Here is a 16,912-nt window from a genome sequence, read left to right as displayed (position 1 = left end):
CATAGCATTTGGCTAAAGTTATTTATTTAGAGTTGTGCTCTAAACCATTTGGTACAACATTAGACTGAAACTAATTGTAAAAAATAAAAATACTTTGCTGTCKGGGTTGTATTTGTTTAATTTCCTGTGTTTTAATTAGGGAACATCTGGAAGCGACGGCCCTCCTGGTCCTCCCGGAGAGAGAGTGAGTGTTAATTATCATTTCCATTCACTACAGAAAAGCATCTTCTGGTTGTTAACTCATATATCTGCCAACACAAACATGTATAACACATTCAGTCACTCTCATCGTGTCTCTTCTTAACAATTATCATATCCTGTGTTTCCACCAGGGATTGCCTGGACCTCAGGGAGCCAACGGCTTCCCCGGGCCCAAAGGACCTCCTGTAAGAAAATGTTTTAATTAAATGGTTGTATGGCTTATATTGAAATTCATTATTTCATTACTTACTATTGAAAATAATATTACAGGGACCACCAGGGAAAGATGGACTGCCTGGACATCCTGGGCAGAGAGGAGAAGTTGTAAGTTTTATATATTAGTTGTTATTTGTCATAAAACATTTCCAGATGTGTGAAGTGATGTTTGAGGATCTTTTGACTGTTAGAAACTCTGTGTACACAATCAGCAATGATTTTATTYTTTATAAACAATTTGATTGAAATAGATTTTTAGGTAGTGTTGGATTAAACCACCAGTGTTGAAGTTAATTTTAATAATGTGTCTTAGCAAACACTGTTTAGAGATCCTATCTTATTGAAATCTAAATTAGCTTTAAATGTTCCAGGATTCTTCAGTATCACTTATTTTAGGGTGGATTATTATTTCCGGGTTCTAAATCCACAGATTTCTAATGAAAAATAGGATTTGTGTCTGTACCTTTATTAAGCCACTTGATGTTTCTCAGCAGTACGGTGCTGCTGAGATTACCTGTTCATTCAGTTTCTCTTCTGCAGGGTTTCCAAGGTAAARTGGGCCCACCGGGGCCTCCTGGAGTTGTTGGACCTCAGGTGAGCTGATGTTTCATCTTGCTTAACCGTAATCACTGTTTTGTTATGTCATTTTTCTTTAATACTCTTCCTTCTGATCTTTCCACCTCCATCTTTTAGGGTCCATCAGGAGAAACTGGCCCCATGGGTGAGCGTGGCCATCCTGGCCCCCCAGGTCCACCTGGAGAGCAGGGACTTCCTGGTCAGTCAGGGAAAGAGGGCACTAAGGGTGACCCTGGGCCTCCAGGGGGTCCTGGAAAAGACGGGCCCCCAGGCCTGAGAGGTTTCCCCGGAGAGAGAGGACTTCCTGGAACCCCTGTAAGTATAATTGATAGAAAAACAGAAAACAGGTTTTCCCAAATCTTTAAAAAGCAGACAGCATCTAACTAGATGTGTATGAAATGTACCATTAGTAAAAGCAGGACTGGAGCACAGTCTCCACATCCCAGCCACATGCAGACAACAAAGCATACGCCACTCAAACCCACCTGCAGCCTGTTTTCCAAATGGGTTTGTGGTCTCAGTCTCAGGCTTTGTGTCTTTTAGTTGAGCCTGAGCTGTTGGTGAATCTTAATTCTCAACCATGTTGAATTGGACTTGGTGGATTTGCAACATATTCCAAATGTGAACACGTGCAGCACGTTATTGTTCCTCATTTTTACAAAAAGTTTGTACAGAAGTATTTATTATTCCATTTAAAGCTGCACAGCAACTCGCTGTCGATATCTAAATGTCAGTGACTGTAATGTTGAAATCTCCATGAACTAAATGGATGCTATTTTTGTGAGGATTTTAAATTTCAACTCATRATTCATGCATTAAAAATCAGCATTTGGCCAGTTGGATGGACTCTGACTAGCCCAGTCAGCAACACAGCATTAGTGCTTTARATTGTTGTGATGCTCACAGGAAATGGAGGGATGTAAAAGAAAGAAAAGAGTTTGGAGGATATATATTAATCTTAATCCTCATCACAATATTCTGGAATAATGTTGTTTTTTAAAAACTGGGCAGCCCTACTAATTTGTTTATCAGAGATGTGCTGCTTTTGCCCTGCTTGTAGGGAAAGTCCCTGCTATACCTGAGGAGATGCATTGATGGTTTTAAAAGGTTGCAATGTAGAAAAATCTGTTTTAATAGCCAATTTATAGCGAGTTGTGCAAAGTTAAGTGCTGAAGTTTAGCTGTTTTCAAACAGGGTTCGCTTTGTGAGAAAAACACAAAGTTGCATTTGACCTAATGTTGGGTCTGAAAGGATCTGTTCTTATTAAAATAATTTGATTACCAGAAATGAGATTTCCTTTTAAAGAAAGTTTGTAGTTAAAAACTGATTTCTTCTTCCTGATGTTTGCTCCCAGGGTGGAGGAGGACTGAAAGGAGGAGAAGGACCTGCTGGACCTCCTGGACCTGCTGTATGTTTTTAACCATCTGATATATTTATATTAATATTTTTAAACAGTATGAGCTCATATTTCATGTTTAAGTTTTTCAGCTGTGGATGTAGATCAAGTCTAATTTTAGCATAAATCTTTTTCGGTGTTTGAATTTTTCAACACATCTAAACATTGCAGCAATGACAGCTGATGATTTGTACTTTTCTAGGGTTCTCCTGGAGAGAGGGGCCCAGCTGGAACTGCCGGACCTGTGGGGCCTCCGGGCCGACCCGGTCCTCAGGGGCCACCTGGACCAGCTGGAGAGAAAGGAGTCCCCGTGAGTCATCAAGACATTTTTTTACCTGCAGTTGACAGTGGGAATAATAGCTAATCTGTTTCCTAACACATTGTGCAGCTGCAGAAAAACTGACCCAAACTTATTGTTGTCTTATGTTAAGGGAGAAAAAGGACCTATTGGCCCAGCGGGTCGAGACGGAGTTCAAGGACCGGTGGGTYTGCCAGGTCCTGCTGGATCACCTGGAGTACCTGGAGAGGACGGTGATAAGGTCCGAAACTCAAAWTACATTTTATCTAATATTGGTATTCCTACAYATRCTTACTAAGTTCTGGGATTRGTTTATACCAGTAACTGATTATTAAATTTGTRTCTGGCTTTATACAGAGYGACAGTATTTAACTAATTAGACATGTTGATCTGGATAATATGAGAAACCTTCTTGTTCTAAAGAAATTATCTGAAACAGAATTATAAAAATAACTCTTAAAACAGAAAATAGGCCAAATTGCAAAGGTGTGAGTCAAATATTGGGTGTTTGTTTCCCATAATGAAATAAARTGATGTGGTTTTGTTTCAGGGTGAAGTTGGAGAACATGGTCAGAAAGGAGCCAAGGGAGGAAAAGGAGAGCATGTGAGAAACTTCAGTAAAACTTTCATGTTTAATTTTAGYGGTAATGTTCAGAGTAACATGTTTCAAATGAATCTTCTTTCTCTGTTGTTTAATTTTTATATGTTGTTGTTTTTAGGGTCCTCCTGGTCCACCTGGCCCAATGGGTCCAGTCGGTCAGCCTGGTCCTGCTGTGAGTGCAAAGTTTGATTTATTTATTTCAGATTTTTAAACCTGGTGTTTCTGTATTTGATTGTTGGTGGAGTTCATCAATGTATTCTTATTTCTACGTCTGCAGGGCGCAGATGGAGAACTGGGACCCAGGGGCCAACAGGGGCCGTTTGGGGCTAAAGGTGATGATGGGACTCGAGGATTCCCAGGGGCTCCAGGACCAATCGGACTGCAGGTAAAAACAAACTTACAAGGTTGATTTTCTTGGCTCCTTATCCCAGAATTTAACATATTTTTAGAAGTGATTTGATCTACAGCTACGTGTTGCTGAAGTCTTTCTAACGAGTTTTTATTTAACATCATGTTCTGTCCTKCAGGGGCTTCCTGGACCACCTGGTGAGAAGGGAGAAACAGGCGATGGTGGACCTATGGTGAGTTTCACAGAATCCTAATTACTGTAAAAACATGTGATGTGACTTCTTCTGTAAAAAAAAAAATCATAATCAAAAATAAAAGCAACAAAAGCCTCTTCCTGTTCCAGGGGCCACCAGGACCTCCTGGACCTCGCGGCCCTGCTGGTCCCAACGGAGCCGACGTGAGTCTTCAGAGCGTCTCTTTCATTGCTAAAAACATAACATTTCAGAGAAACTAAAACAAATAAAAGAACAAACACAACAACCGTATCAAACAGCTCAGGCTGCTGGAGATTTCTAAAAAAGAATTAAATTACTTTTACTGTCAGTGTGCTGAGTCAAACAAAATTATCTTTTAGTTTTTTTCTGTTATTAGGATGTAAATGTAACATCATAAGATTACCTCTGTCTATTTAAATACATTTTTATTTGTGTTTCAGGGTCCTCAAGGTCCTCCTGGCGGTTTGGGTAATCCTGGACCTCTTGGAGAGAAGGTGCAGTGTTTTTGGAAAAGTTGAACGATTTCAACAAAGGAACAGGTTTAAAATGTTCTGTTTGCTCCACAGGGAGAACCTGGTGAAGCTGGACCGCCTGGTGTTGGAGGAGAGCCTGGAAAGAAGGTGAGGACCTGCATCCATCTAGATCTTTAAAAAGTTTGTGTGTTTAAAAACAGGTGCAAACATGATAGCATGCACAACGCTGATCTGCAAAGCAGGTGCAACCAGGATTGCATCAGCAAATGAGCAGAACATGTGCTGATCATTTGAAATGTTAAAAAACTGGGAGGAGGATTTGCAAACGTGTTGACTGCAATATGATTTATTAAACCACAATCAGATTGAGTGATGTTTTTGTCTCTATGTGCAGCGTAGACGAATAGTGACCCAAAAATGTCTGCAGTCACTGTGGCGAGCAGGAGGCATAGAGGAAACAACAGAAGATAATGATCGTCAAAATATTTGGAATATAAAATAGGTGACTAATATCCTTTGAGCTGCAGGATTACCAAATAATTCCAGATCTCATTACCACTTTATGGCAGCGTAACTCCATTAGGTCTGGATGTCCTGCAGCAACCTGTCTATGTTGCCCAGAAAAGATTATGCAGATTTTACTGCATGTTTCTCAGACAAAAATATCTGGTCAGACAGATTAATTCACCCCAAACGCTGACATTTATGTAATTAAACCAAAACAAAAAACACCATGACTAAACTTAAACTTTTTCAACAAAAACAGAACTTTAACAGCCACCAGAGACCAGAAAACCAGAACCAGAGAAACACTGAGGATAAAACAAGTTGTCAGAGTTAAATACAGCAATTTAGAACTTTGTCTTACTGATGTTTAAATGTTTTAGTGCTGTGTTCAGATGCTTATTTAAATGAAAAATATTATTTATTACACTTCCAACGTCATGTTTTTTATGACCACTCTGTTCTCTGACACTCCATGACAACCAGCATCTCTCACAAATCTTTATTTAAATAAGGTGGATAGTTTTGCACCTGTAATCAATTGCACGTGCAAATCTTTGTTGATCACCTGCAACCTGCCCACTAATTGGATTTTTTTTCTTGCACAAGGGATTTATCACTCCTTATTTGGAATCTTTTAAAAGGGCAGTATTATGTATAGTAGATTTTTTTAGGTTTTAACATTAAAAAATTGTCATTTTATCATTTTATAATATTCTCTCATTAAAAATACACCTGGAGGTGTTGCCTTGATTTCTTTCATGCAAGTTTGAGAAACTCTTTAATCTTCATGGCAACCATTCAGCTGTGCCAAACGCCTGGGCGGACTTAGTCCCRCCTTCAAGACACAGCTCCTCCTCTGAGTTGCAGTTTCCAAGCTTCAGAGCTTCAGTGCTTCTGCCTTACTTAGAACCCCCCTCCACGAGTTTCTCACTCAGCTCCTTAAGACTAGCCAGCAGCAATTAGCAAACACCTGGTGGAACTGCACCTCTGCTGAACTCATTGTATGAGTTACTTCAACGGAATAACATTGTTAAATTGTTAATAGAAGAGCAATGTTATGACTTTCTGAAGATGAAGTTTTTAAAGAGACAGAAGCCCAATTTAAGATGTTAAATTATAAAGTCAAATTTAGCATTTTTATAAAAAATAAAGGTAACATAATTACTTGATTGTAATTGGAAAACACATAACACTGCCCCTTTATCAGGCCCTTGTTGCGCTAATCAGCAGTCACTGTCATSTCTGATTGGTCAGCCGTGTCTGTAGGTCAATAAAGAGTYGTGCTGTTGTTGACAGGGACCTCGTGGAGAGCGTGGAGAGAAGGGAGAGGCTGGACAACCTGGAACAGCTGGACCTGCAGGAGGGAGAGGACGACCCGGGGACGACGGACCCAAAGGAAACCCAGTAGGACACACAAACAAACACACACATACCCAGGTGAATGAATTAAAACATTCTAATCCTAAAGCTACGTTTGTTTTTCCAACCAATTTCAGGGTCCTGTTGGTTTCCCTGGCGATCCCGGCCCCTCTGGTGAGGTCGGACCCAGAGTGAGTGACTTTTACGATTCTTAATGCATCTTTTGTTTTGTTTTTATTTCAGATCTACTTTCATAGCTGAGAACCCAGTTTAGCACAGCTGCTCTATACTGGCTTAAATGTTTTGCTAAAGAAGCATAAAATTTAATTCTGACTTTGTTTCCAGGGTCAAGATGGGGCCAAAGGTGAGAGAGGAGAGGACGGAGAACAGGGAGAGTCGGTCAGTAAAAATATGGAACGGTTCAGATTTTAGGATGAAACATTTCAATCTTTTTGTCTCTTGAATGTTATCGCTGTGCTTCTCTATGTGGCAGGGCTCCCCGGGACCTCCTGGAGAGAATGGACCTCCTGGCCCGCCAGGAAAGAGGGTAAGAACATCTTCAACATTTCTTAGCTGATCTATAAGGGCTGCAGAGAAGCAGCTAAACTTCATCTCTACTCTGCATTTGATGAACAGTTTCTGAAAGGATTTCTTCATGTTGAAACACGAAACATTTTGTTTTATTTCTATGTGTTTCGCCTGTCAGGGTCCTGCTGGAACAAGAGGAGCAGAAGGACGACAAGGAGAGAAAGGAACCAAAGTGAGTGTGTTTTTATGATGTCTCAGTTTATACATGATCACTGTTTGACTTTACGAGATCGGCCATGTCCAATTCTAGATAATCCATAAATATTTGGTTCTACTTGGAAAAAAAATAAACAGGATTACGTCTCTGATCCTCATCACACCAGAGAGAAATATGACGAACTACATCATTAAATTATATTTTACTTCCAACCAAACAAAGTTAGAGAAACAAAGGGTATAAAAGGCCGTGTGCCAGATAGTCGATGATGATAATCACATGTTTTTTATCTTTGTTAACCAACTCTAGTACATTTGGCATAAAGATCATAAAATGTGRCATCTACTGATGGAAACACTCTTAAAAAATCCTTCTAAATCAAGAGTCTTGATTCACATTGTAATATCACAAACTTCTCCATTGTCACACTTTTATATTAGTATCTTAATAAATGTTTACCTTTCTCTGATGTCAGTCATGCAACAATCTAGGTCACAGTTTTAAGGAAACCATTATATCTAATCTTCTATCTATGGAGTAAGTCAGCAAAATGTTGACAATGGTTGTGATTGTTCACAGGGAGACCCCGGTGCCGTTGGGCCTCCTGGAAAAACTGGACCTGTTGGTCCTCAGGGTCAGCCAGGAAAACCAGGAACAGAAGGTCTGAGAGGTCTGCCAGGATCAGTGGTCAGTTGGGTTTTATTTATTCTGGAAATGCAGCAACGGTGCAACTTTTTATTGATGTATTTGAGTCCATTGCTGAATGTGTTTGTGTTTCAGGGAGAGCAAGGAGCTCCAGGAGCTGCTGGACAGAAAGGACCGCCTGGACCGATGGTAGGACAGCAGCTGAGTTTACGTTACAAATGTGTTGAAATCTTTGTCAATATCCCACTAATGTAAAAAAAAAACAAACAAAATGTTGCAGTTGTGATGTTTCAGTTGAATAAGAAACTCAGTTAAAATCACATGTGAATTTTCCTCCTGCCACTTCCTGTTGACTCCTTCATCATTTCTGCCAGTAGTAACATCCTGCTGTAGATCACATGACTTGTGTGATGTGAAATGTTTTCATTGCAGTTTGGCAACATACACAAATTTTAATACTTCCTAAAAACCTCTGTATTCTATCACAAAAACTTTTTATAATTTTCGTTATTAATTGGTCTGTTTCCAATAAGGTAATTTATTTSTGTAATTCCAATTTGCACAATGGAAACATCGCTTGCAATCCCCTCTCCTCTTTTGTTCTGTTCATCTTTAAGGCGCCTTCCCTCTGGTGCTCTGGTGTTTTCTCCAGTCCTCCATTTATCCTTCAATCTTTGATCTTCTCTTCCGTCATTTCCTCCTGCAGGGACCTCCGGGTCTGCCTGGGCTGCGTGGAGAACCCGGAGCGAAGGGAGAGAAGGGCCACCAGGGTCTCATTGGTCTGATTGGACCTCCAGGCGAGCAGGGAGAGAAGGGAGACCGAGGTCTGGCTGGGCCACAGGGGTCCTCTGGACCCAAAGGAGAGCCGGTAAGTTTATCATCTACACATAATGCTGCTTATTTGAAAATAAGTGAAAAACCTTTAATAATTTTAGCCACATCCTGTTTAATGACAGGGCATGGCTGGAGGAACCGGACCTCTGGGCCCTGCTGGTCCTCCTGGTCTTCCTGTGAGTTTCAACACAGCGACAACCTATAAATATTTTTTTTGTCTCATTTAGATTGTGTGTAACTTTTAATAAAAATTACGATTTTTGATATTTTCAGGGACCTCAAGGTGTCAAAGGAGCAAAGGGTGCAACAGTAAGTTAAAGATATTTCCAAAATAATTTAAAATAAGTAAATGTGAACACATTGAGAGTATCTCTGACATTAACCAATTTCAGGGAGGATCTGGTCCAAAAGGAGAAAAGGGTGTTCAGGGACCTCCTGGGCCTCCTGTGAGTTCTACTTCCTGTTTTCTTTAATAAACTTCAGAAACGTGATAACATGAAACTGTTTCCTGGTCAGTTAGTGGACTAAAGTGTAAATCTTAATCCAGGGCCCACCAGGCGACGTCATTCAGCCGATGCCCATCCAGAGGAGTCCCAAGTCCAAACGCTCCATTGATGCCAGCCAGCTGCTGCCGGAGTTCGACCCGGACATGCCGGCGTCGGACACGGCCGGCGCAGAGTTCCTGATGGGCAGCGAGGGCATGGAGGAGATCTTCGGCTCTCTGAATTCGCTGCGGCAGGAGATCGAGACGATGCGCTTCCCTCTGGGCACWCAGGACAGCCCGGCCCGCACCTGCCAGGACCTTCACCTGAGCCAGCCAGAACTCAAGGATGGTACAGAACAAAGTCCAAATATTTACCTGCTGCCTCATTTTCCATCAGATCTGAGTCCTGATTGATGTTCATGATGCTTAACAATGCTTAAAATTTTAAATTACTAATGTATAAAGTMAATTTTATCTGTAAACTTTAACACATATGAGGATACTATTGGCTAAAAGAAAAACAAACATATTTGTCTCTAATTTTCTGTTTGTTCTGCAGGAGAATACTGGATCGATCCCAACCAGGGCTGCTCCAGAGATTCCTTCAAGATCTTCTGTAACTTCACCAGTGGAGAAACGTGTCTGCAGCCCAGAACAGGCGTCGACACGGTCAGTCTGCAAACATTAKGAAAGCTTTTCGTTTGAATCTCAGATATCACAGGTGCAAAGACAGCAATCAGATTATATTTCCAGTTGGAAAAAACTTTGAAAATCTCCAACATTTAAATTTCCAATAGGCAATGCGATTAATCTGCATCATGTACTATTAGAACTTTAAACGTTTTAACATTGAAGCCCTGCTATGTTTTTATTTTAAGTTACCAGGTTGCCTTTCATGCTCCAGACTTATTTAACTAAATTAATGCTCCACCTTTCRTTTCCGACTGCAGGTGAAGATGAGCACCTGGACCACAGAGACTCCAGGCTCTTGGTACAGTCAGTTTTCCTCTGGCAGTAAGGTCAGTGACCCGGAAGGTTTTTAACTTTTCATTTTCCACATGACTGAGCTGAGTTTCAACATTTCTTTACTCTCTCCTCATCTGCTCAGTTCTCCTATGTGGACTCTAACGGCGCGCCCGTCGGCGTGGTCCAGCTGGGCTTCTTGCGTCTCCTGAGCGTCCAGGCCCGTCAGAACCTAACATACCACTGCCACCGCTCCGTGGCCTGGGCCGACCGAAGCGCCAAGAACAACCACAAGAGGGCGCTGCACTTCAGAGGCGCCAACGACGAGGAGCTGAGCTACGAGACCAACCCTTACATCAAAGCGTTGATGGACGGCTGCTCTGTGAGTCCACAGCTGGTTCTGGTCCTGATGTGGAGGAAATGATTAAACATGATCGTGAGGGAACTGATCCAAGTTCGGGTTCACAACCAGAACCACTTAATCATTATCACCAAATCTTTGTTACATGCTTTAACAATGTGGTTTATATCACACAGTCTGTTTTCTATAAAATTACAGAAACATTCAGCARCCTAACCTCCATCTGAAGTGTTCAGACAAGAACTGAAACGATTAATTAGATTAATCCTTATGAGTTGATTATTGAAATAATTCAACTTATTTAGTAATTGATTACTTATTAACTGGAATATACARAATATTAACTTTAAAACATGCAATTTGATGAAAGAACAACATAGTCAGAGCTGCAATTCAGCCAAAACTGCTCAAAAAAATATACTTTTTACATTTAAGACATAAAAAACCTTCGTCTGTAAATCGTTTCTATCCAGAACTTCCCTTTTTCCACCTTTTGCATCCAATTATTAATCAGTTAATCCAAAATTTATCACCCAATCAGATCGATGTTAAGCAGAAACCGCTGAGCTTTTCACGTTTTGATGTTAGGAATATTTTTTACCTGCAGATTCATCCTTCGCCACAAATTATCAAATGTTCACTAAACGAAGAAATTTATTAAAAAATGTATTTGTTTATTTGCATGTGTATTCTTAATATTGTATAAAATAAGGTGAAGTGGTTAAATGCTAAATTTGCATAATGTGGCAACGTTTTTATATGAATAAAATAGTCGATTACTAAATTAATCGTTAGTTGCAGACATGATTTTCCTTTATTCTCCTCTACGTGGATCAGCCCAGACATGCAGTTAAACAAGTTAAACTCATGTAAGCTGAGGAAATGTCTCTAAGGTTGGACTGTGTCTCTTCTGCAGTACCGTAAAGGCTTCGACAGGACAGTCCTGGAGATCAACACGCCGCAGCTGGAGCATCTCCCTCTGATGGACATCAAGGTGACAGACTTTGGGGAGAGCAACCAGCAGTTTGGCTTTGAAGTGGGACCTGTCTGTTTCCAGGGCTAAACACACGAACACACACCACGCAGAACACACACCAACACTCACACACACACACGCACTTAARCATGCACACATGATCAACATACATGCCCGATAATTTGTAAATTAACTTGTAAATGATATTAAATACAGAAAACCCACACAGACACACACTCACTCTCACTTATGCGCCTCGGGAAACATTTCCCCAGCGGCTAACGGACTTAAAAACACAAGAGAAGTGAAATAAAACTTGTGAAGAGGAGAACGACGACTGGGAGCGCGGCGGCTTAGAAGGAGGAAAAAACCAGGAGAGAACATTCCTTGGAATAAAACGTTATTTTACGAGCAACAGGAAGGTTTCCGGCCTGAGATGGAAGATGGAGCCGGCGGCACGAGGCCTGCAGCTCCCTGGTCTCCAGTCCCACCTCACTCTTCCCCCATCCCACCTCCTCCTCCTTCCTCCACCCAGATCTCCTGCTCCACCACCACCCCTCCCTCTGAAGAGAGTCACATGCAAACTTCATCTCCAGGTTTATCGTGCAAAGCAACATGATTAACAGTCACTTTTAAAAAAGGAAGAGTAGCACCGTATAGTCTTCCTATAARATATTTCATTTACTTTGGTTTTCAGCTTTACTGTTACGCAACAACTTGAATTAAAGTTCTTGACGATTTTGAAGTGCCGCGTTTTACCTCATGAATAAAATCTGAATTCAGGCTGAAACAGGAAACAAAACTCAGAACCAGAAACATTGTTGCACATCTAAACTTTGGGTTATTTCTGTTGGGTGTTGACTCGTTTTGTTTCTTCATGTTAATCATGTTGCTTGCRTGTAACCTCATCCTGTTTCACATCAGGAGGAACCAAAGAGTTGATGTCACCAGATAAAAACAGGGGCCTCACCACRTCTTATCTGATCTTTATTATCTTCATCCTGAGCTTCTGTAAAGTGAACTTTATGTAAAACATCATCGACACCCGGAGGTTTTACCTTTTATTGCCTAACATGATTCCCTGCTCAAAATGATTATTAAAATATGTCTTAAGGTGCTTTAAACTCAGCAGTTTTGTTCATTGGACAAACTGCTGCAGATATGAAAGAAAAAGTTAAAGCCATTTTTATAAGCTGTGCTGAACATGAATATTTATGGTGCCTTTGTAAAGAAAAACAATCCAAAATGGCCTCAACATCCATGTGCAGTAACTGTCTGTACGTAAWCGCTCCCTTTTCATTTGTAGGAAAGATTTACTGAATTAAACTGTGTGGCAAGGTGCTAATTATACAAATCTCCATTTTTTTTTAGTCTCTTTTCTATTTCACAAAGCRTTTTAGGAGGGAAATGTGCATTACAGTACATTTGTACAGAAATAGCAATATTTTATTGTATTTATTTAAAACAGGGTGCTTTGAGAATAAAATAAGAACGATTATTTCAGACAGATGTGTGTTTCAGTTGTATTTATTTTAAAGCGGCTCAACTGAAGCGATWGATTTGCATGTTATAAACTGGAGCKTTGATGCTTCTGTCCCTCAACAAACGTCTGTTGTACAACCAAAGAATCTGTGGCCGCGACTTATTGTAATATCCCTTTTATGATGTTTTTATCAGCTGTACTGTGCCTTTAAATGTTGCTTCCACTATATTGATTAAATGGTGACTCTCCAGTTCTGTCACATTCCTGTTTCCTTGCTAGCAATAACGTCTACAGAGTCCGTTCCTGCAGCTCCTGCAATATAAAAACACTAAAAACAATACATTTCTGCATGAGACCGCAGGGAGGGGGAGAGAGGCRGTGATGGGAGTGGATAAACATTTGATGGAGTGAGAAGTTATTTCTAAAATTATGGGGGGATTTCTGACTGGAGTTCTGGTTTGGTTTGTTTATTTTTTGTTTGTTGTTTTTTTTAAATATAGCAGTAAAGCGGGGAGGGAGGGAGGGACGGCCGAAAGCTGAAACCAAAACAATCTGTCCTTCTCCTTTGAGAACGACCTCAAATATTTGTTTTTGTTGTGTTGAAGACAAAAAAATATGGTGCTGAAAAGTTTTATTTTATAATGTCTGTAAGTAATTTTTTAAAAAAGTTGGTTTGGTTAATATATAATCTTTTWAAAAGGAGAAGTTTGAGTCTTTGTTTTTCTTTCAACTAAAGCTAATAGATGCAGCTGCAATTGCTGCAAATGACCACCAGGTGTCGCAGGTGGAATCCATAATTTCTTGATATTTTTCTTCCAGATAAATTTTTGTTGTTGTCATTTTTACCTGAGCTAACAGGATTTAGAAGGATTTTTTTTAATCAATTTTCTTGTTCCARTCCAGAACTTAATTGRACGAAGAAAATTTCCTGAAATCAACGAACACAATTTGTTCCAATTTCATCAGCTGAATGAATGAAAACTAGCAAACATGATTAACTTTTTTCCTCTTTAAGCACCACTGTGCAGAATGATGAGACCAGAACAAGAGCAAAGTAAGTGGATAAAGCAGCAAAAGTCTGAGAAAATTGTTATATAAGATCATTAGGAAGCCTGGAGGTATAATAATCAAGAATAAGATTTTACAATAATTTTTTACTTTGTTTTCAGTAAATGTCTCCAACTGTTGAGAACTATCGAAGTTTGAACTGATTCCTTTTCCATGGGCCTAAACCAACTTATTGATAAATATCTATCAAGATAGAGTGATGATTTAGTTTAAAAATATACGATTTCTAACTTTATTTATATTGATTTGTTTCGCATAATGGTTGACTTCTTTGTTTTCACCAGGTTTAAGCTGTATGTTACCTTTACTTCATGGTGTAACAGCACCATCTAGTGGTCATACTAAGGTCCTGCTTTTCTGAGTTTAGTTTGTTGAAGCTGTTCAAAGATTTAAAACAACTTAAAATGATCAAACTATATTATCTAAATTATTTAGTGACGCATTAGGGAAACAAAATGAAACCACTAAAAATAATGTGATGTAATAAAGAAATGTCTTCTTACGTACCAAAAATGACAAATTTGGGGGGTTTTTTTGGGGGGGATGCAAATTTAAATCACTTTACTGACTGAAGAAGTAAAACTGCTTTGCAACCTTTGATATTCTGTTTTATTTCTGAATCCTTATATGTTGGAGTGAGAGCAACAAACCTTCAACTTATTGTGTTCAGAAGCAACATATTAAATTTTGGAAATTTGTTTTGAACAAATCAGAAAGTGAAGCCGTTTTAAAGACTCACCTGCTACATGTGAGGATGAAGAGATTCCAACTTCAGCCGCTGGAAGATCTGCATCAGACCTGAGAGAATAAAGAAACTGGAAACTGATGGTCAATAAGGTTAATTCATCCATCCATCCATCCATCCATTTTCTTTACACCCTTGTCCCTCAATGGGATCGGGAGGGTTGCTGGTGCCCATTTCCAGCTAACGTTTCGGGCGAGAGGCGGGGTCACCCTGGACAGGTCGCCAGTCTGTCGCAGCAATAAGGTTAATGTGGATTTTTATAAAAAAACATCTGGGACATGAATGATGGATACAGATGTGGAGTTTGGACAGTTTGAATCTCAGTTCTGCCCAAAATAAGGAAATAAAAGAACAAAAAAAGTTTTCTGGCTATCAGGTTTCAAATAACATATTTAATGAAAAAATGCTTCAACTTGGCATTCAGGTGTTTATTCATACAAAAAGTAGGTTCATAATTACAAATATTGTCCTATACAATCACATTTAAATAATCACTGAGTAAATTACATTAATTAACTGTTTTAGGGAGGAAATATCTTCTCTTTGGGCTTCATTAACAGGTTGTTGTGTTTTAACCCATGAAAAGTCCACCTACRAAACAAAAACACACATTTTACCTTCCGTCTGTTGGAAGTGAGACGTTTTGATTTATTTTAAATCCTGCAGAGAAGTGACGCGCGCCTACCTGTGACCTCGATGCTGGTTCCTGTGATGTAACGAGAATCATCTGAAGCCAGAAAGGCACAAACATCGGCGACCTCTAGAGGACAAAACAAGCCACAACACATTCTGCCTCAAAGCTTCATCCAAAACCGTCACATTTCAACATATCAGTGGTTAAAACTAGCAGGARGAAAACAGGATAAATGCTGCTGATGATTAAAGTTATATTCAGTGATGTGAAGCATTTAAACCGACCTGCAGGGTCACCCATTCTACCCAGAGGCACCAGGGACTTCATCTGAAACACAGAACAACAAAAAATATCATTTTATAAAAAGTTTCTCACAGTGGATTTAAAATTTTAACTAGTTTTACTGCAGGARAAAAAGAATGAAATATGAATAAATGAAACCTGGAAACAGTTTAGTGGAGTCAATGAGAGATAAGTCGTTAGTAAATATATTTATAACGGAGCTAAAGACGTAAAATTCATCACATCAGAAGTCAGCAGCAATTCAAGTGAYGCTTATTCAGACGCTTATAAAGTGTATTAAGTATTAATATGATTATAATTCAGTCATATCATCTGAAACTCTTATTTTCTGTTCCTGAACCGTCTGTAAGTCTCTGTGCTTCTTTACCTTGACTAGGACCTTCTCTGGCACTTCGTCCGTCATGGGAGTGGTTATGAAACCAGGCAACACGCAGTTACAACGAATCCCAAACCTGGAGGAGATGAAACATCTCAGTGTTTTTATCTCTGGTTGTTCCTGCAGCAGCAGCAGCAGCAGCAGCTCCTCTGACCTGCTCAGCTCTTTAGCAGCCGTCCTGGTCAAACCTTCGACTCCGGCTTTAGATGCAGCGTAGTTCGCCTGGCCCAGGTTTCCCACCTGCAACATCAGAAAATCACATTTTAAATCAGAGCTCGGATTTTGGTCTAGTTTTTATGTCTTTATTTARATGGTTAAAAACAACAGAGATGAGACTAGAAATAAAAGATGGCGTCTGACTTTTCCTACGATGCTGCCCAGAGTGATGATGGATCCTTTAGGAGATCCACAGGCAACCAGAGCCTGAGCCACAGCCTGGGTCACCAAGAACGACCCCTGGACAAGACAGAAAACATTTAATCTCAATAACCTCAATAAACTAATTGATGTTTTTGTAGCAATTTAGTCTCTAAACTTTTAAACTAAATAAATGATACAGATTTATTGTTCATTATGTGTAAACATCTGTGGAAATKTTTACTTTATTCTCATTTTATCGTATCGTTAAAACCATCCAAACATGTTTTTATGTGTTCCATCTAGTTTGCAGTCTGACAGGTGTGTTACCTTCAGGTTGACCTGGATGACTCTGTCGAACTTCTCCTCCTCCATGTTGAGCAGGAAGTCGTCCTGAGTGATGCCTGCAGAATTTACACACACCGAGGGAGGCTGGAAGTACCGAGTCTGCAGAAAGAAAGACAGATTATTTATGAAAAAMKAGATGAAAATGCACAAAACTCCCTGCAGGAACCAATGACCAGCATCATGAAGCAGCATCACCRTAACCAGGTTCTCTTTGACTTAATTAACCCCGACTATTTAGACTCAYACTGGTCCTACAAATCTCACATCTGCTCCATGTTTTCTCCATTAAAMGTTTTCCGATTTGATAGATGTCATCGACTTGTATATTAATTTGTTCTTGATTTCCTTCAGATGGAGTCATGATGAGTTAATATTCTTTAAACTTACTTTATGATGTCTG

The 16,912-nt window shown here is 39.8% G+C and overlaps 2 protein-coding genes across 2 annotated transcripts in view; one reads left to right on the top strand and one right to left on the bottom strand.

The window, feature by feature from the left end:
- LOC103472947 (collagen alpha-1(V) chain-like) overlaps positions 1–11,714 on the top strand; it is a 55,842-nt gene extending 44,128 nt beyond the window's left edge. The window contains exons 30-60 of the mRNA XM_017307377.1: positions 140–184; positions 333–386; positions 472–525; positions 958–1,011; positions 1,111–1,308; positions 2,348–2,401; positions 2,592–2,699; positions 2,821–2,928; positions 3,238–3,291; positions 3,407–3,460; positions 3,566–3,673; positions 3,816–3,869; positions 3,980–4,033; positions 4,292–4,345; positions 4,418–4,471; positions 6,128–6,235; positions 6,328–6,381; positions 6,536–6,589; positions 6,684–6,737; positions 6,897–6,950; positions 7,515–7,622; positions 7,716–7,769; positions 8,287–8,448; positions 8,537–8,590; positions 8,688–8,723; positions 8,807–8,860; positions 8,962–9,247; positions 9,458–9,567; positions 9,849–9,917; positions 10,007–10,243; positions 11,139–11,714. Coding sequence (XP_017162866.1) covers positions 140–184; positions 333–386; positions 472–525; positions 958–1,011; positions 1,111–1,308; positions 2,348–2,401; positions 2,592–2,699; positions 2,821–2,928; positions 3,238–3,291; positions 3,407–3,460; positions 3,566–3,673; positions 3,816–3,869; positions 3,980–4,033; positions 4,292–4,345; positions 4,418–4,471; positions 6,128–6,235; positions 6,328–6,381; positions 6,536–6,589; positions 6,684–6,737; positions 6,897–6,950; positions 7,515–7,622; positions 7,716–7,769; positions 8,287–8,448; positions 8,537–8,590; positions 8,688–8,723; positions 8,807–8,860; positions 8,962–9,247; positions 9,458–9,567; positions 9,849–9,917; positions 10,007–10,243; positions 11,139–11,285 — 2,748 coding nt within the window. The 3' untranslated portion in view covers positions 11,286–11,714. The remainder of the gene's footprint in view (positions 1–139; positions 185–332; positions 387–471; positions 526–957; positions 1,012–1,110; positions 1,309–2,347; positions 2,402–2,591; positions 2,700–2,820; positions 2,929–3,237; positions 3,292–3,406; positions 3,461–3,565; positions 3,674–3,815; positions 3,870–3,979; positions 4,034–4,291; positions 4,346–4,417; positions 4,472–6,127; positions 6,236–6,327; positions 6,382–6,535; positions 6,590–6,683; positions 6,738–6,896; positions 6,951–7,514; positions 7,623–7,715; positions 7,770–8,286; positions 8,449–8,536; positions 8,591–8,687; positions 8,724–8,806; positions 8,861–8,961; positions 9,248–9,457; positions 9,568–9,848; positions 9,918–10,006; positions 10,244–11,138) is intronic.
- Positions 11,715–14,864: 3,150 nt separating this feature from the next.
- Positions 14,865–16,912, bottom strand: part of hsd17b8 (hydroxysteroid (17-beta) dehydrogenase 8) — a 7,535-nt gene continuing 5,487 nt past the window's right edge. Inside the window, exons 2-8 of the mRNA XM_008422825.1 lie at positions 16,495–16,611; positions 16,168–16,263; positions 15,962–16,047; positions 15,799–15,883; positions 15,413–15,455; positions 15,180–15,254; positions 14,865–15,085 (exon numbers count right to left, since the gene is read on the bottom strand). Coding sequence (XP_008421047.1) covers positions 15,066–15,085; positions 15,180–15,254; positions 15,413–15,455; positions 15,799–15,883; positions 15,962–16,047; positions 16,168–16,263; positions 16,495–16,611 — 522 coding nt within the window. The 3' untranslated portion in view covers positions 14,865–15,065. The remainder of the gene's footprint in view (positions 15,086–15,179; positions 15,255–15,412; positions 15,456–15,798; positions 15,884–15,961; positions 16,048–16,167; positions 16,264–16,494; positions 16,612–16,912) is intronic.

The sequence above is a fragment of the Poecilia reticulata genome, linkage group LG11, assembly GCF_000633615.1.
Source record: "Poecilia reticulata strain Guanapo linkage group LG11, Guppy_female_1.0+MT, whole genome shotgun sequence".
In the NCBI taxonomy this organism is placed as follows: Eukaryota; Metazoa; Chordata; class Actinopteri; order Cyprinodontiformes; family Poeciliidae; genus Poecilia; species Poecilia reticulata.
This window is presented reverse-complemented; position numbering and strand designations above follow the sequence as displayed.